At 38.2% G+C, this 20,385-nt stretch overlaps 1 protein-coding gene across 1 annotated transcript; it reads right to left on the bottom strand.

Annotated features, from left to right (window-relative positions):
* Window positions 1–103: 103 nt before the first annotated feature.
* Window positions 104–19,304, bottom strand: LOC127638401 (transmembrane protein 178B-like). Its single transcript, XM_052119910.1, has 4 exons — window positions 18,537–19,304; window positions 14,989–15,102; window positions 11,483–11,620; window positions 104–5,236 (listed from the first exon to the last, which is right to left on the bottom strand). The coding sequence occupies exons 1-4, from the start codon at window positions 18,907–18,909 to the stop codon at window positions 4,980–4,982; spliced, it is 882 nt and encodes a 293-aa protein (XP_051975870.1). The 5' UTR covers window positions 18,910–19,304; the 3' UTR covers window positions 104–4,979.
* Window positions 19,305–20,385: the final 1,081 nt, after the last annotated feature.

Here is a 20,385-nt window from a genome sequence, read left to right as displayed (position 1 = left end):
AAAATCCACTCAAATAAAAATCCCAAATCACTTTGATTAGGACTGCACAATGAACTAATGTGTTTCATAAATTCAAAACAATGACGTCAATTACATAATAACCCACAAGAGATGACTCAGGATCATTTTATTACAAAATATTTTCATAAACCTTATTAAACAAACCATTTTCTTTCTAATATTTCATAACACTGGATTTCAAAAGACTCCTCGATAATGAGGTTGGATCATTTTCACATATTGCCTCAAAAATTCACTTTGCTTGTGCTGTAGGACATCTTTAGTTTTATTGTAAAAAAAAAATACATAAAATTAAAATGAACATATATATAGGAAGTCACTGAAAATAATAGGGTTTATTTTTTGTGCCTTAATTTGTTTTTCTCGTTTCTATGCAGCAGGCAAGTCCAAAACACAGAACAGATCACTGAACAAAAGATGAATCTGACATTCTCAGAGACGATTGCACTTTTCAATCTGTTGTGAGACAGAAACAAGGGAGAGTAGGATGGAGAGAGGTAGAGCAAGAGACAATCGATCAGTAACACAGAGACAGATAGGAAAACACACAAACTAAATGACAGGCAAAAGACAGAGTGAGAGCACCATCAGAAACACCATTAATATTCAATAAAAATCTCAGCTGTCTGTCTGTCTGCTTTTGTGCTTTCATTGCAAACATAATTTTCTTAATCAATATTTTGGTCCTGTTTTACAGTAAAATATCTAAACAAAAATCTATTTTACTTTTGGTAGACATTTTTATCCAAAGTGACTTTTATGAAGCTATAGCGCAATTCTGTACTAGTTAAGCTACAGTACAGAACACTTAAGAATCAAAATTGTGTAAGATATTAAGAGATTAAGACTTGCTTTGAGAGACTATATCTTGAATATGCTCCTTTTATTTGCTAAGGAGCTGCTTAGAGGACAGGGAGGGAATATAAGTTCTGAAATTGTTTTGCATTGCCCTCGTATTAGTTTTGTTTTCCCTCACAATAAAATGTGCTTTCCCTTGCAAAAGCTTTATCGATCCTTTATGTAGTATTACAAGTACGTATGGCTGAACTATGGTATTTGCAGTAAATTCGTAGTAACCACAAAATGTACCATCGTTTAACGACAGTAACCATATTTTAACCAGGATATTTGAAATAAAACCATAGTAATAATACTGCAAAATCAAAACTATAGTAATAAAAATCATAATCATTCTGCCCAAAAAAAACATTTTTACCATAACAACACCATATTTATTTTTTGGTACAAGTAATACTGTTTTAAAACATGCTCTTACAAAAATGAATCATGGTTTCACTGTAGTAAAATTTAAGCAAACTTGACTTGTAACCATTTTTAAAATGGTTTTAAAAACAATGGTACATGTACCACAAATTAACCATGGTATAGTAAAACTAAACATGTTTATTGGCAGAATTATTTTTATTTTTATTTCCATAGTTTTGGTTTTCCTGCATCATTACTATGGTTTTACCACAAATAAAATGGTTTAAATATGGTTAGTTAAACCATGCTCCAATTCGTGGTTATGGTTTTTCAACAAATACCATAGTTTAATTATTGTAACTGTAGTAAATCCATGGTTAATTTTAGTAAGGGACTGATATGGAACCTATTGCAAGGGAACACAAAACTGATTACAAGCATTATGGCTGTGAGTGGCACCCTGACCCGGGGAACCAATCGTCTAGTCTTGAGGGGTGGGACGGCGTTCCAGTCCCGCCCCGCACTCACGGTGGTCCGGGCAAGCATAGCGGTCATCTGCGCATCAGGCTCAGACTGGACGAGCAGACCCGGAGGTGGCAGCCCAGTCGAGTCATCAGCATCAGACGCCGCTGTGACGCTCTCCGATGCAGCAGCGAAATCATCATCCAGCTCGCGGGGTCTGAGGGAGTAAACAGACTGGCCGTAAGGCGAGCCGCTCTCACCTCGAGCCCGAACGGAAGCAAATGAGCATGCTGGGGGGCGGGTGGTTCGTGGGGATTTACCTGGTGAAACCGAGCCCACTGTACGCCCCAAATCACCTTCATCGCCAGCCGCGCCAGCCCCAATCCCGTAGGAAGGAGGCGCGGTGCGGGGCACAGCTGAAGTGGCTTTATCTCATGAGGAAAGAAAGCTGTGACCGCAAAGATGCCATGGCTATGTTCTCGCACTGAGAACATGAACCATTACCCGATCTCAGATCAAAGGTCTACAACCCCATCTGAAGGCTCACACAGATTTGTTTGATACTGGTGGGAAGGTTAAAAGGAGGAAAAGACAACGGTGTAAAGAAAAACATAGGGGGGAAGTTAAGGCCCAGGAGATCTTTCCAAGTCTCCCAGGCCCTGAATCTGATTTGAAAGAATCTCACTTGCGGGTCCCTGACAATTTTAGTCTTTGTTTCAAAAAATATGTGAGGTAGAGGATAAACTTGTGGGAGAGCCAAAATTTCCCAGAGTCCCAGATTGGTCATTCATAGTGAACTTCATACAATTATTTTACATCTGGGTCATACTATTCCCTGGTCAGGACATTTAGGTCAGCAGAAAACCTATGAGCGAATCCGTAAACAATTCTACTGGCCTAAATTGTATCAGGACATACAAGAATGCTGTAAGACCTGTTCTGCCAGATGGTAGCTCCTGTCCATAAAGCAAACAAATTTATCTGCAACCTTTACCTATCATTGGTACTCCATTTGAACAGATAGGTATGGACATAGTAGTCACCTTAGTGAAGAGTAGTTCAGGTAACAAATTTGCTCTGGTAATTTGCGACTATGCCACTAGATATCCTGAGGTGTACCCTTTGCATTCCATCCAGGTTAAGCATATTGTGAAATGCTTGATTGACTTGATCTCAAGGGTTGGAATCCTTCTGAGATTATCACTGACCAAGGAACACATTTTTATGGCTAATTTGATGAAGTCACTGTACAACCAACTGGGTATTTGGGTATCCGAACGACACCATTTCACCCTCAAACTGTTTAGTTGAGTGTATTAATGGTACAAAAAGTTTGTAGATGAGACAGGTAAAGATTGGGATAAATGGATTCCTTTTCTTCTGTTTGCATACAGAGAGGTTCCCCAATGTTCAACTGGTTTCTTTCCTTTTGAGCTTTTGTATGGCAGGCATGTTCAAGCCCCCCTGGTGCTGCTCAAAGAGGGATGGACGGCAGAGGAACAGTATCGTTTCTTACATCTCGCAGATGAGGGAAAAGAAATTTAGGACTATGGCCAAGGAAAATGTACACTCTGCCCAAAAGAAACAGAAGGTATATTACGATACATATACCAGGGAAAGGGACATAAAACCTGGAAAGTCATTTTACTGTTACCTTCAGGTAACTGTAAATTATTGACCAAGTGGCAAGGTTAATGTTGTATGTTGTTACCAGATAACTGGGCGCTGTAACATATGAGACTTGTGTCCTGAAAGAAAACTTCCTAAACAGATCCTTCATGTCAACCTGTTGAGGGAGTTTAAGGAGAGTGTGCCTGATCCTAAGGATCAAATGGTGATGATGGTGCGGGAGGTAGCGCATGAAGAAGATGAAGCAGAGATGGAACCAATTCGACCATCAAGGGAGGTTCTGTGCCTTCATTCACACTTGAGTGACCAACAACAATTAGCGAAGGTACACCAATATTTTTCTTATCTCTTCCAGGAAAGACCAGGATGTACCAAAGTCATCACACAAAATATCATCCTGAAAGATACATCTCCAATTTGGCAGAAGCCTTATCGAGTTCCTGCGAAGATAGTAGAGAAACTGAAGACCGAGATTGAGCTGATGTAGGAAATGGGAATCATAGAACCATCCCAAAGTGAGTGGTCAAGTCCCATACTTCTGGTCCCTAAGAAGGATTGTGGACTTAGGTTCTGCACCGATTTTAGAAAACTGAACAGCGTATCCTGCTTTGAATCTTATCCAATGCTCTGCATAGACGAGCTGTTTGAAAGGCTTGGAAAAGTGCATTACATGACCACCTTAGATCTATGTAAAGGGCATTGGCAAGTGCCACTGGACCCTTCTTGCAAGCCCTACACTGCTTTTCGTGCCCCAACAGGGATATATATCAGTATAATGTGATGCCTTTTCGTTTACACGGAGCACCGGCAACATTCCAAAGTCTTATGGATAGTGTCCTTGCTGGGTGTGAACAATATGCAGCAGCATATTTAGACTATGTGGTGATATATAGTGGAACCTGGCAAGAACATCTGGGTCATCTTAGTGATGTTTTACGAAGGCTTCAGGAACTAAATGCTTGTGGGTACAAACAGAGGTGAAGTATTTGGGATACCAACTTGGTCATGGACAGATTAACCCACAAGTTGAAAAGATCAGGGCCATTCAAAACATTCCAAGGCCACAAACAAAGAAACAAGTGAGATCAAAAGCAAAACAATCATGAGGGAACATAAAACTATTTGTGAGGGAACACAAAACTTACTGCAAGAGAGCGTAAAACTATTGCAAGGCAACACAAAACATATTGTGAGCAAACGCAATAATTATTGGCAACAATTGTTTTTTTTTGAGGGAACTCATAAAAACTAATTCAGAAAATAAATTCCCTCCCTGTCCTCTAAGGGGCTCTGTAGTGTGCTGTGGATAAAAGAAAGTCATACAAACTTTTCATTTTTAGATGAAGTATACCTTTGAGGAATTTTTACTAGAAACAAATCTGAAAATACTAATTAAGAAAATGATGCCTTGCTGTGCATGGTTCTCCTCAACACCAGATGCACTCTGGATCACTTCGTTATTTATTTTCACAGTGTTCAGTCCTTGTAAATCTTATTATGTTTTGCCATAGTGAAGGTCTTGAAGTGTATCTGCACAATGTCTGTTGCATTTGTAATGATTTATTTGTAATTTATTCTGACATGTAAAGACACTTGTCTACATCGGTATGATTTAGTCATTGCTAATATGCATTCTCGCAGGAGTGTGTAAGGGTATGGTGTCACACTATGCCGTTCTCTTGTAGCGGTTTGTGTACTGTGATGGTGGAAGTGATCTGAGGACTTTGGAGAGAGGGTGCTAGCGTGCACAGAAACCCAGCCAGCAGCGTCAGACCCAGACCACCCCACGCGCTGAACATGGACCAGCCGTAGCCGTGACTGATGTCCTCTGGCAGGCCGTACAGATAGCGTGGGTACCGCGACAGCTCAAAATTAATACCAGCCACACATGTGCACAGAGATATGATACAGCAGGTACCTGTGAAAACACAAACACAACCAAAACAACTTAAGGTAATGAATGACAGCACACATGTAAATATTGTTCTTTGTTGGGCTCAGTCAGAGAATAATCAGAATCAGAATCGGCTTTATTGCCAAGTATGCTTACTCATACAAGGAATTTGTCTCGGTCACAGGAGCTTCTACTGCACAACAATACAAAAAACAATACAAAAACAGCTATATGAAGAATAAAGCAGATTTTTTAATAAAGAAGAGTCGTAATCTCATTTTAAACTACTTTATACTTAAAGACTATATAAAACTATATAAAAATACAAATAAACTTTGACTATTTCAATCTTTTAAAAAATTTGTAATTAGCAAAAACACACACTGAAAGCACCCCTAAGTTGATTCCCTTTTTAGGCCATTTCTTTGGCTATGTTCAGAGTAAAATATTAGCATACTGTTTACGGCTCTATGTATATTGCATAGTATATACTTTATACTGCCTACAGTAAAATATAACATCAGCATGAGGTCATGCAACATAATGAGGCACTTTTATACATGACCTCATTATGTTGCATGTTAAATTCAGTGAGTGACATCCAGTTATCATTATCAAGATCATACATTTATTTAAAAAAAAAAAAAAAAAAAATTATTTGTATAAATCAGATCAAATATTAAATAAAATACCATGTATTTTCATGCACAATCTTACAGTGATTGGGTTTATAGTCCCATCAGGATTTTGCGGCATTTTTTCTTGATTATTGTGCCCCAAAATTACTTAATTTGCTGCAGTTTTTCTCAAAAATTTTTGCGTTTTGTGTGTTGAACTGCAGTGAAAACTCACAAAGAAATCACAGTATACTTGTTTAATTTGTGTCAATGATGTAATAATCTGTAAATTGTAATTATCTGTAAATATGTCCATGCATAATAGCTGAATAAGCAGTTACCAAGCAAAAATAATAAATACAGATAGAAATAAAACACATTTAAGAGGTAAAATGCTTGAGATGGCTAATACAATTAAATGGAAGACCCTTAATTATTTTTATATAAACATGTTTGCCTCAGACAATGCAAGTAAATTTTGGTAAGGATAAAGTAATAGACCTATAATAAAGCTGTAAACTAAAAACACAAAAGAGAATTCAAATGATTACAGCAATCATTTGATTTAACCAGAATTATTTAACATTGATTATTGAGCACTTTAAATTCTAATCACATTTGTAGGGCTCTACTTTTAGGAGCGGGTTCGGTTATTAGCAATAATTAATAATTATCATAGATAATTATCAATTATTAAAATCAATAGAACACTGATTAGAATCAATGCTAACTTTTTAATCCTTTATATCAGCAATCATCAAAGACAACCATCAATTATCAAATTCAATAGAGTATTAATTATTATCAAATATAATTATTAATACATTAATTATTACAATTAATGGAACATTGATTATAATTATCACTAGCTTATTAATCATTCAAATTCAACAGTCATCAAAGATAATTGTCAATTATCAGAATCAATAGAATATTAATAAGGATTAATATCGCCGGGGCACCACCCTGGAATCAGGGAATAATAACCAGACAGTCTCAATATTAGATTGCTCTCTTAGGAAAATCGATGTCAATCATCAATATTCAAAAGGAAACAACGAAGGCTTGAATCCGAACACTGGCACCCCCTGCCAGCCTTTGACACATGTGTATGCAAAAAACACAAAACACTTCTCTTTGAAATATAACAAGTTTATTGATGCAGGAATATGAATTAATAATCAATACAATGCAATATACATCCGATTTACAACTACAAACTAAACAGTTACATGATTAGATATAGTAACCAAAATAAACATATAACACATGAGGAAGGTATGCATGTGTGTGTGTGTGTGTGTGTGTGTGTGTGTGTGTGTGTGTGTGTGCGACTACGTGTGTGTGTGTGTGTGTGTGTGTGTGTGTGTGTGTGTGTGGAGAGACGCACACAAAAGAGTACGCCACGCAAGATTTCTAGCCAGAGAATATGGCGAATGTGGGCGGAGAGAAGCCGGTTAATGGCATCTGCCCGTTTACAGCGTGTCTCCGCTTGTACGATAACTTGGGGACTAAGCTGAGCTTTATCACCAAGTTATCCACTAGTCAAATGTTTGTGAGGGGTTGCGTGTGTGTGTGCAGTTAGTATGACAGAGAGAGAGAGTAAAGTGTTGGCTCCGAAGCCGTTTCGCGATCGTGGGAGAGAATGCAGCTGTTAGTTTATCACTCAGAGACACGTGAATGGCTCGTAACCCGTCCCGTGGTCTTTGATTCTCTAACGGATAAACTCTGCCGGTCTCATCCGTGATGGCGTAAATACACAACAGTCCAACGTGGTTGGATTACAACACAGCAAACTCACATTTGTGATAACTGTACATTACATTAATACCTTGAGTATTATTAGCAGCAATGAGAGGACTCGGTGGCCTGTAACTGTACAAGCAATAACCTTGATACACAAGAATAACACCTAAATATTCTATCTTTGCCCAGACGTAACCTCAATTGAACTGCATGAGGACGCAGGTAGAACGTGTGTTCATCCGTCGTTTGACTCCGACTCAGTTCCTCGAGGCTCAGGTGATGACAGGAGGTTGTTTCCTCGCTCTGTCGGTGGGCGGTACGGCTGCTGATTCTCAACGGGCTGGCGGAGAAGTCAAGCAAAGTCGGTGGAAGCCATGCCCAGAAGGATCTCCGAGGTATTTCTACTCCCGATGACATCATGGTTGGGGGGCATTCTGTTGAGCGCCTCATCAAATAGGAGTTGAGAGTGCAATCTTTACAACTTTGTTAGACCTGCCTTTGTCTTGTATCTGAATACATGAGGCCCAACACATGGAAAAAACTATCCTCAGATAGCAGATTTATGCAGAAAAATTATTCAAAATCGCAAGCAACTGCAAATAATGTAGAGTGTTCCCTTTATTAAGGGATTATAAAGGGGTTCATTTAAATGAGTCTGGTGCAACTTCACCAACAAACAAGGTGCATGGATAGAACAAAGTACAAATGAAGATGATAAATCCGGCAACTCTTGTTGAAGGGAGAAAATGTATTTAAAATAAAGTCGATGCACAGGACTGTTATCAGTCATTTACAAATACATTATAAATAATTTATATGCAGTTATAACAATATTTACACTGATGAGCAAAAACATTATGACCACTCACAGGTGAAGCGAATAATGATGATCGTCTCCTAACAAGGCCACATGTCAAGGTCTGGGTAGATTTGATTGTAAGCAAACAATCAGTTCTCGTAGTCAACATATTGAATGCAGGATAAATGGGCAGAAGTAAAGACCTGAGTGTCTTTGACAAGTGCCAAATTGTTAAGGCCGGATGACTGGGTCAGAGCATCTCTGAAACGGCAAGGCTTGTGGGGTTCTCCTGGTCAGCAGTGGTGAGTGCCTACCAGCAGTGGTCTGAGGAGGGACAAACCACAAACTGGCAACAGGGTGTTGGGCGCCCAAGGCTCATCGATGTACGAGGATGACTAAGACTATCCCATCTGGTCCAAACTGACAGCAGGACTACTGTGGTACAAGTCACAGAAAATTTAAATGATGTTTACAGGAGGAATGTGTCACAACATGATGACCACTGTCCACCGTTGAAAGCGCCTACAATGGGCATGCAAGCATCAGAACTAGACCTTGGAGCAGTGGAAGAAGGTCGCCTGGTCCGATGAGTCCAGTTTTCTTTTACATCATGTGAACGGTCGTGTATGTCAGCACCCTTTACCCGGGGAAGTGATGGCACCAGGATGCACTGTAGGAAGACGACAAGCCAGTGGAGGGAGTGTGATGCCCTGGGCAACATTCTGCTGGGAAACCCTGGGTCCGGCCATTCATTTGGACACCAATTTGACACGTGCCACCTTCCTAAATGTCATTGTAGACCAGGTACACCCCTACATGGCAATGGTATTCCCTGATGGCAGTGGCCTCTTTCAGCAGGATAATTCGCTATTAACATTGCTTTCAAATTGTTAAACTTTGGTCAAATGTTTTGGGTAGCCATCCTCAAGCTTCTCACAGTAAGTTGCTGGAATTTTGGCCCATTCATCCAGACAGAACTGGTGTAACTGAGGTCAGGGCTTTATGATGGCCACTCCAATACCTTGACTTTGTTGTCCTTAAGTAATTTGGGGTCACCCCATGCTTGAGGTCATTGTCCATTTGGAAGACCCATTTGCAACTGAGCTTTAACTTCGTGGCTGATGTCTCAAGATGTTGCTTCAACATGTTGTCATCTATTTTGTGAAGTGCACCAGCCCTCCTGCAGTAAAGCTCCCCCGCAACATGATGCTGCCACTCCCATGCTTCACGGTCAGGATGGTGTTCTTTGGCTTGCAAGTCTCACCTTTTTTCCTCCTAACATAACGATGGCTATTATGGTCAAACAGTTACATTTTTGTTTCATAAGACCAGAGGACATTTCTCCAAAAAGTAAGATCTTTGTCCCCATGTGCACTTGCAAACTGTATTCTGGCTTTTCAATGGTGGTTTTGGAGCAGTGGATTCTTCCTTGCTGTGCAGCCTTTCAGATTATGCTGATATAGGACTCATTTTACTGTGGATGTAGATACCTGTCTACATAATTCCTCCTGTATTTTCACAATGTCCTTTGCTTTTTTTCTGGGATTGATTTGCACTTTTCACACAAATCTAAGCTCATCTCTATGAGACAGAATGTGTCTCCTTCCTGAGGGGTATGATGGCTGCCTGGTTTGGCATGGTGTTTATACTTGCATACTATTGTTTATACAGATGACCGTGGAACCTTCAGGCATTTGGAAATTGCTCCCAAGGATGAACCAGACTTGTGGAGATCCACAGTTAATTGGATCTCCACAGTGAATTGGATCTCCACAGTTAAGAGGTCTTGGCTGATTTCTTTTGAGTTTCCCATGCTGTCAAGCAAAGAAGCACTGAGTTTGAAGGTAGGCCTTAATATACATCCACAGGTACACCTCAATTCAGTACACCTCCTATCTGAAGCTAATTGGCTAATTGTCTAAAGGCATGACATAATTGGAATTTTCCAAGATGCTTAAAGGCACAGTTAACTAGTGTATGTAAACATCTGACCGACTGGAATTGTGATATAGTCAATTAAAAGTGAAATTTGTCTGTAAAAAATAATGACTTGTGCCATGCACAAAGTAGATGTCCTAAACAACGTGCCAAAACTGTAGTTTGCTAATATTAAATCTGTTGAGTGGTTAAAATTTTTTATGAGTTTTTATGTAAACTTATGATTTTAACTGTCAGTGCATGAAGTTCACTATGGTTTAATGTACATCAGGCTTTATTATTTGATAGCCTATATGCTGTGAATGAACATGGAGACCTGAAAGGTAAAATCATTCTTTTGACATTAATGTGACAGCACAAGTGAGTCAAGACATTACAGAAATGAATTTATACACAAAGCGGAGGGTAGCAAAAAGACACAATCCCTCCTTTTAATTTCATTATAATAGTCTATTTTTGCTCATTGTGACATAAATCATGAATTTGGCCATTTTAAGTTTTTTATTAATATAAGTACGAATTAGTGTATTTATAAGCATTTATGACATGTAAGTGAAAATGCTCACTATTTGGCAAGTACTGGTTGACATATGCCCTTGCATATGGATATAACTGCATATAAATGATTTATAATGTTTTTGTAATTGGCTTATTAGTCATTAATGAACCACTTTATAAACCCTTTATAAAGGGAAAATTCATGTAGATTGTTACCCTGTTCTTTAATCAGGGAAAGGCCATAAACAGTTGCAAAAAAACAGATCAACGACGCTTTTATATGCGTCTTTTTTATGTGTATGCTTTGGGTGTTTTAAATAATTAACTGATTTATGATAATAAAATGTATTTTTTTATTAAGTAAACTCTATCTAAATATAATGGGTCAGAAGACTGTAGTTGTGTTAAAAACAATGGTTTATTCATTTCTGGCTCATGCGTCACACTGGAATTGGATGGTCAAGTCGCATTGTATTGTGGGATACAGTATTCAATGCACTGTGCTCTGTTGTATACAGTGCATTTTGGCAAATGTCACTGTGCACTGCATAAATACTACATTTCTAGAAGGAGTAGGGTAGTATGCACAGTTTAAACATAGTCTTTTTCTGTCTCCCAGTGATAAACTGCCATCTAGTGGTTGTTTGTGACTTATGTAAACACAGATCTCACCTCCCATAAGGAAGAGCAGTCCAGCCACATACTGCATGAGCTCGTTGTTTTTCCAGCAGCCCAACACACCGATGATCCAGCCAAACAAAACGATAGCAACAGTCATACCTATAAAACCTGCCGTCATCCGCTGCAGATCTGCAGGAGAGAGATGAAGGATTCTGCTTTGACTATTATAAGCAAAACGCATTGATGTAATCTTATCCCTATTTACACATTTTGTAATACATGCAGTAGTGAATACACAGTCCTTTAATCCTATTTTATGCTTGCTTAAATTGTGCTGCCCTGTCTGTTGCGTATTATACAGTATCATTTATATATATGATGTGTAACAACTGTCTACTGTCTAATCTAATGTATACATTATTTAACACCACCTCGCACAGTACAATAATTAGTACAGCATATATGTGAAATTGGCATGAAATATCCTGCAGTGTGACATGCTATACTCCCACTAAAACTATTTTAAGCTGCTTTTTTTTTTCTTATTCTTGTATAATTACAATTCATGTTGTTTTATGACCTCGTGTTCATTGAGAGACCACAAGGAATATTTTTGTTTGTGAAAATGTATTTCTCATACCAAAGGACTATTAAAAAAAATTATTTTAAAAATTATCTTTATGTGATAAAATCTAATTTAACTGGAATTCGTGTGAAAAAAATATTGTTTATCATTACTGAATCAACCTAAAAGCATTAGTTTACACCAACAACACTATAATAAACTTGAACCCATCCACGTTTGCATAAACAAACCCCTTGAGTTGCTGTATGACCAATTTGTCAGAGATTATGTCAGTTAATCACTCAACTTTACATCTGTCATAAAACCATTTAAAAAAGGAAACTGCACCGCATCATAAAAATCCGAGATGCTGTTGTTATGTATACCTTGCCTTGTCTCACGTTTGCCCTTTGTTTGTCATTTTTGTCACTTTCGTAGTTCCGTAGTTTTCATTTTGTCCCTTTTGTAGTTCCATAGTTTTCTTGTTAGCCTCGTGTTCTCTGTTCATTGTTTTCACCTGCCCTTGTTAATTTCCCATTGGTTTCTGTTTATTGCCTTGTTATCTTGTTTTGAGTTCTGTTTGTTCATTGGCTCCTGTGTTTCCTTGTCCATGTATTTTAACCCGGTTGTTTTCACTCCCCTTTGTGAATCGTTGAATGTAGATGAATGATTAATGTTGTCATGCCTGGTATGTGTTCCCTGCCCGAGTTCTCAGTTTTATGTCATCGTGTTTAGTTTCCTGTTTGCCCATTGTGGCTGTTTTCTTTGTGTTTATTCGTTTGTTTGTTTTAATAAAGTTTAGCTGCATTTAGATCCACGCTCCTCGTCTGCTTCCAAGCCTCCCATTCGTTACAGCTGTATGTGGTTCGTATTGGCGAAGAGTTTCTAGTGCCCCCACCATAGGGTAATGTACATATAGGGTGCAGCAGTACTGGTCAGTAAAACCACATTGAAGATGAATATACATGAAAAGTATTCAGATGGCCCCTTACCACATCCTTCATACTTTTAGCAATAAATACTTGAATTATTATTAATAAAAAGTGTATATCCTTTCTTATATGCTGAACTTTCCTGAAAATATAACTATTTTTATTTCTTCCATTATTTATCTTATTTATGTATCTGTGTTAGTAAACATGTATTTAATTTTTTTTTAATTTAGTTGATTTTTTTTATATGATTTTTTTCCCTTCACCTGTACTTTGATTATATTCACACTTGGTTGGATCTGTGTAATTTTTACAACTTATTGTTTTCCAATAAAAAATAAATCCACAGTATTAGCACAATGTGTGGACTTTTCAGACGAGCCATTACCCACCATCTGAATGTCCAACTTATATCAATGTTAAATTAACGATCTGGAACCATTTTGCCGTGACGCCATCTGACCAGCTTATGGGACAAATTGTGTCCCGTATTGATTCGATATCATATTTAAATACGGGACGATCCCATATTTTACGGGACGGGTGGCAAAACCTACCTGGAGGTCTAATACATTCTCATGATCAAAATGTGGATGCGGAAAATCTTGATTTTATCGGGAGAAATTGTCAATTTAGAGTACAACGGGAAGGGGGTGGAAAAACAGGAGAATCCCAGTAAAATTGGGAGTGTTGGCAGGAATGCTCCAATAGTATGGTGGAAACACACGGGTTTAGGACAAACTGAGCCCTTATGTGCCGCTATATTGGCCCAGGGAGTAATGATGGTGTGAATTTGCATTGTCGTACTGACCATCCGTGTTCGAATTCTGCCTTTTGTCACTTTTTCCCACGTCTTAATATTTCCTATAATTCTACTTATAATAATAAAGTGATTCTGAAAAAAGGGTTTGATCCAGATACATTTTTATGGTTTTCTGTAGTAACATTGTAGTAACCATGTTTTTCAGTGGAAACCATAGTTTCACCTGGCTATGACACAAGTAGCATTAGCCTAAAGAGGTAATCATTGCAACAGAAGGCTGTTGAACCAGTTTTGTTCAGATTGTTATCGGTTGTTGACGCAATATAAATACTGTCAATATTTATTACAAAAACATCACAAAAAAACGTTGATAATAATTTTTTTAGAGTTGAAGTCTGGCTAAATGTGCTACAGGGCAACAAAAGACAAACCTTAACAGAACTACAGTATATAGATTGCCAGGAATTCCAGTCCTGCAGAAATATGCAAAACTTTCTGCAGAATATTTGCTGATGCAGATTTTGTGTTGCATGCAAATGTATTAATTTGTCTTTTAGTTGATGCTTCTATCCAAAGTGACTCATAGTAACTTACCACAGGTTCAGTCCTCCTGCAAAAACAGATTGATCACACTTTAAATTCGGCAACATAAGGTCAAAAGTTTAGCTGCTGAAATCGGTCTGTGCTTACTGAAATTCAAATCACTGCCCCCAGTGGCCAGAGGTGGAAGAGTTGTTGAGGAATGCCCATAGAGGGGCGCCAAAAGCGAGTTGCATTTAGTTGTAAATTATGTAATAGTCAACAGTAATGCATATTTTACTAACCACACTCCCTAACCCAAGCCCCAACCCTAAGTGAAAATGCAACCTCTGAATGGCACTCAACATTGTATATGTGAACTTGATTACTTCCTGGTTTCCATGAGATCAGAACCTGTCTCTAAAAGATTGTTTACGCAACACAATATCAGTAGCGCCACAGGGAAAGTTAAACACATTTCAGTTCATAATACATACATTTCATTCAGCTGGGCGATGTGCTTGTCAGTAAATCGGCATGATTCAGGGTACATAAACATTCATAGGAAGCATGTCAATTCCCTTGTGATCATGTTGGCAGAAGCCTGAGGGTAAAAGTGTCTTGATCAAGCACATACTGTAATGGTGATAGTTCATTGATGAATGCTTATAAGATTGGAACCTTATACACTGCAGTAACCAGTCCAATCAATAAGCCAATCACACTAGTCCACTTCTCTTGCAATGTCGTTCAGACAGTTCTTATAGAGATGACTTACGGAGAGAGTGCCACTCGTCTTGTCGTATAGTCTTGGTGATGTTCAAAGGCAGATTTCGTGGGATACTGGCCGAGGAGTAGTAATACTTCACTGGTGTACAGCGCTGAAGCAAACCTGAAGAAATACACAGAGACAACATGATCATTTCACTTCAACAAAGATAAGGGCATGTGTAGTTTAAAGTGGGACAGAAACAGCGAAGCACGTATAAGGAAGTATGTAGTCATTTAAAGATGCTTTTATCCAAAACAACTTATAGGATCCCACATTATATTACTACCCCAATTCTGAAAAAGTTGGAACAGTATTAAAAATGCTAATAAAACAAAAATGAGTGATTTGTAAATGATATTCACCCTTTGCTATATTGAAAGCACTTCAAATACACATTATATGTTTTACACTGTGAATATCATCGTTTTTTTTTTTTTTTAAATGTACTGTAATTTCAAATCAGATGATTGCAATCCGCTCCAAAAAAGTTGAGACAGTCAAGTGTTTACCAATGTGTAACATGATCATTTCTTCTAATAACACTTATTAAGTTTGTTAAGTTTAGAAAGTGGAATTTTCCCCCATTCATCCATTATGTAAGTCTTTAGCTGCATAATTGTACAGGATCTTCATTGCCGTATGGTGTGCTTCATTATGTACCACACATTCTCAATTGGAGACAGGTCAGGACTGCAGGCAGACCAATCTAGCACCTGCACTCTCTGCTTACACAGTTATGCACACATCGCTTTGGAATAGGGTAAATCTGGACTCATCAGATCACATGACCTTTTTCCATTGCTCTACAGTCCAATCTTTATGCTCCTTAGCAAACTGAAGTCATTTTTTCAGATTATCCTCACTAACAAGGGGCTTTCTTGTGGCCACACAGCAGTTTAGTCCCAATCCTGTAAATTATAGTCACATTGTACATGTGGAAATTCTCTTTCTTTCACTATTAAACAGTTGTGAGATCTACTGTTGATATTTTATGATGTGACTTCACCAAGCTTTTTAGTGATCTTCAATCACGATCATTCAAGATTTTTTTCCGACCACATTTCTTCCGCTAACATGAAGGTTCATCACTATCCTTCCAGGTTTGAATAATGTGTTGGACAGTTCTTAACCCAATTCCAGTGATTTCAGTAATCTACTTAATTGTTGTCTTTGCTTGATACAGGCCAATAATTTGCCTCTTCTGAAACACAGTAACATCTTTTCCATGACCACAGGATACGTCTTCCGACATGGTTGTTTAAGAAATGAGAAGCTACACACTGCATGAGTTAGGATTAAAAGAATTGTTGCCAGCTTAAACATATTAATCCAACCAGGCAAACAAAACAAAAGGTAATCCAAAAAGTAGTAAATCCAGAAAAACTGGCAATTGTCATAATATGAATCAAGAAACAATGGCAATGGAAAAAGCTCTGTAAGGCAGGGTAAACTGGCTATACTTCACAATGAACATTGGAACTGCATGGCTACATATACATGTGGTAAACAAGAAATGAGCAGTGAATTAATGGTTGAAGATCAGTATTCGGGAGAGGGCTCCCTCTGGTGGTTGGTAGGATGGGTTACAACCTCAGATATTACACTGAGAAAGCTGGGCACCTTTTGTTTCATTCTGTGTTGGTTCCGCCTAGCGGCTGGAACTTTTGCATCAACAGAATGCAAGAAACTCATTCATCAACGGAGGGTTGCTTATGCACTGATGTTCCCAGCTAAATTGAGAATAGATACTATGGATGGCCGCAAAATATTTACATGCCCACAACAAGCGATGTCGTTTATAAAATAAATGGACAGAGGAAGTCATGGTGTGTTTCTCACATTGCCCCCAAGTGAGCTTGACTCACTGAACATACACTTGACTGTCCGAGGAAATGGAGCGCCTATTTTGTTTCTTTTTGTGCTGTTTCCGCCTAGCGGCTGTAGTTTGTTTTGTGGAGGAACACACCTTCGGGACATTTTTCTACATGTTCTTTGTGTTTATTGTGCCTATTGGCTGTAGTTTCTTTTATAGATTATTTTCTGCTATGTAATTCTGTCTCACAAAATTTGTATAGAAACCCCAGACTTGAGCAATCTGACAGCAAAGTTGTCGCAGGGACTCTCGTAGGCATGCATGGACTGTTTGAGCTTAGAGGGATGGACGCCGGTTGGCGCTGTCATGCACAGGCTTAACGCACACGTTTTTCTTTTTTCTGTTTGTTTGGTTCTGGGGAATGTTCGGGTTTGTTTCACTAATGTTGCACTAATGTTGGAATGTGGTCTTTATAATTTAATTTTTGACACATAATACATTTTTTCTCATATGTCAAAATGTAAACTGTTAATATGAGTGGATTATCTCTCTCCACGTGGAATGTGAATGGGTTGGGGCACCTCATAAAAAGAAGGAAGTTTATTTCTTTTCTTAGACTAAATAAATGTGATATAGTGTTTCTTCAAGAAATGCATCTTTCCCTGCAGGAAGCTGAATATTTTGAGAAGATATGGGGTGGACAAGTTTTCTTTAGTGCTGGCTCAAGTAAGAGCAGGGGAGTAATTACACTGATAAGTAAACATCTACAATTCAAATGTCTCAAACAGATGAAAGATAAATTAGGTAGAGTCATTATGGTTTTATCAGAAATTCAGGGGCAAAGGTTGATTTTGCTCTACTGATAATATCAGGTGTCTCATCAATATCATGTGGCCAGTGGCGTATGATCAGACTTCGGTCGCTGCCATCTCGCTTGACGCCGAAAATGCATTTGATATGGTAGAATGGGATTATCTTTTTAAGATTTTGAAAATATATGAGTTCAGGAACACTTTTATTGGGTGGATTAAGTTACTTTTTAAACACCTGGTAGCGGCAGTACAAACAAATGGATTAATTTCAGATTATTTTAATCTGGACAGGGGCACCCGGCAGGGTTGCCCTCTTTCCCCATTATTGTTCTTGGCCAGGAACCATTAGCAGCCACGAAAATTAAGGAAGATGATTTTCCAGGGGTGGTGGTGGGAGGTATGACGCATAAGCTTTTGATTTACCCATATTATTTTGTTAATAACAACAAAAAAAAGAATACTATATTATCATGCTTCAGGAAACAAACATAGCAAGTGTGGTCAAGTCATTGTGGGTAATAAAAGAACTGTAACATTTTTCATTGAGGACTTTTGAAACGTAACTACTTTAAACGTTGTTTATGATGAGTTCTCAAAATTATTAGTCATGAAAGTCATGAAATATCAACCTGATATTCAATAACGTTTTTTTTTTTTTCAAGCTATTAATAGAGCCTTAGGGTCTTTTAGACCCCAAACAGAAAAGTAATCTTCCTATTTATCATCAGCCAAGACCCACAATCTGTAACCCATTAGCCTTTCAGACTGCACCTGTTTCTGTAGTTGAAAATGTTCATGTCTGATAGTGTTGATGTAACATCAGCACCTTGGATAGCGCTCTATTTTTAACAAAATAAACACATGACAGCTTTACAGAATCGACTTGCACTCTGGTTTCGGGTTACACGTGTCCTGATAATCACCCTCACCTTTAAATATCAGATCTTCATTCTCCAGGTCGAAGCCTTCTCGATGGCATCTCCTCCACAGTCCGGTTTTGGTTGAGTTGTAGTGGCGGCTGCAGCGCGACTCCATGACGGGCTCGGGCTTGAGGGATTCCTGCAGAAGAGCTGCGGGCTCCAGCTGTATCACATCGGCTCCTTTCGGTCGCATCCGGAGAGGGAGGTTTAAATTTGAGATGTAGATGTATCCCGGGTCGTTTCTCTTACTGGCGTATTTCTTGCATCGGTCCCTGTGTTTCCGCGCATCTGTCACATACCAGTAGTCAGTGCTGATGGCCATAATCAAGAGCCCGATGGAACAGAAGGCCAGAAACAGCCCGGACGCCGTTAATATCCTCATGATACCCGCGGACAGATGTCACATCCTCCGCCGAACCCATATCATCCTAAACCCAACATTACTGGACGGATAAATATCGGTGTCGGGGCTCTAGACAGACATGTTTGTGTGCTGGTGTTCGTTTGGATTCGGGTTTGAGGAGAACCAATGCCGACACTGGAGACGAGTGATGAAAACGCTCCGGATTGGTCCGACAACAGCTGGCAGATGTAATCCAGCTGCTGCTGTCAACATCAAGAAGATTCGGATGAATCTCACAAAGCCTGTCAAGCATGTCTCCAAAATAAAGAAATAAATTAAATCCTACACAAAATTACTTCTGTTTGGGAACATTAAGATTGAAAATGGAAAATGTAAGAAAATTAAATATATTTCCCCATGTTCTCATTATCGTAATGAAGAATATGTCATTGTCTTTACTGTAATGCGGAAAACATTATATTTAATTGAAATATCAAAGCTTTTATAAAGCATGATAATATTTTTGTAATTTAATGTATTAATTTAAATTTATAATAATAAAAATTGTGTCTGGAAAAGATGATTCTCTCCACTGCATAACAAAAATTAAAATCATCAAATCATCATAATGAGATTTACAAACTCCAATTTAAATTAGAATGAAAATAATGTCACAAATAATTGTAACGGTCATGAATATAAGATTTGTTTTTTTTTTTTTTCTGTTCAGCAGGATAAGAACATTGGAAACACACACATACATATACACATACACATACACACACACACACACACACACACACACACACACACACACACACACACACACACACACACACACACACACACACACACACACACACACACACACACACACACACACACATATATATATACAGTACCCTGAAATTCAAGATAGTCCAAACTTATTTACCCTTTTCTCTCTCTTTTTTTTTTTTTTTTTTTTCAGCTGAGTAGACGTATTTCTCCAACTTATGTCCTGCAGCTGTTGTCTTGCTGTAAGATACTGTTCATTGCCAGAGGATGGAGGTAGAGCAACAGTAACACCAGTAACATTCTGTTGACTAACATTTTGCTTATTGGATTACTACAGCCGAGCAGTCATCAGTATCTTCTGAAGACTGTCATTGACTACAAATGTGTCCTCAAAACTATTTAAAATAAATGGTCTTCAATTGGTCTTTGTAAGCTTCTTGAAGGACCATATTGGCTGTATAGTGTTCTTATAATTAATTAGTGATGAAAAGATGTTAAGATGTCACCATATTGTTTCTGGGTGCTTAAAAGCAATTCAATTTATTTGATTTTCTTCATATTTATTAGTATAAAGCTCTTTTTTTACCATTACAATTCTTTCCTAAGTAGCTTTACTAACAATGGAATAGTGCCTTATAATCTCCAATGACCAAGCCAAAGATAAAAATGACATGGAAAAACTTTTGTAATTTATAGGCACATGATTTTTAATATAACAAATTAACTGGTCAATCAAAA

The sequence above is a fragment of the Xyrauchen texanus genome, chromosome 46 (genome assembly GCF_025860055.1).
Source record: "Xyrauchen texanus isolate HMW12.3.18 chromosome 46, RBS_HiC_50CHRs, whole genome shotgun sequence".
In the NCBI taxonomy this organism is placed as follows: Eukaryota; Metazoa; Chordata; class Actinopteri; order Cypriniformes; family Catostomidae; genus Xyrauchen; species Xyrauchen texanus.
The sequence above is the reverse complement of the archived record's forward strand: the minus strand, read 5'-3'. Positions and strand labels throughout refer to the sequence as shown.

Bases quoted from the DNA above. Each gene is read 5' to 3' on its own strand.
- LOC127638401 (XM_052119910.1), bottom strand. From the start codon at position 18,909: ATGAGGATATTAACGGCGTCCGGGCTGTTTCTGGCCTTCTGTTCCATC. The intron at 11,621-14,988 runs GTAAGTCATCTC...TCTCTCCTGCAG, and splicing joins AGACGAGTGGCACTCTCTCC to ATCTGCAGCGGATGACGGCA. The intron at 5,237-11,482 runs GTGAGATCTGTG...GTGTTTTCACAG, and splicing joins ACTGCTCTTCCTTATGGGAG to GTACCTGCTGTATCATATCT.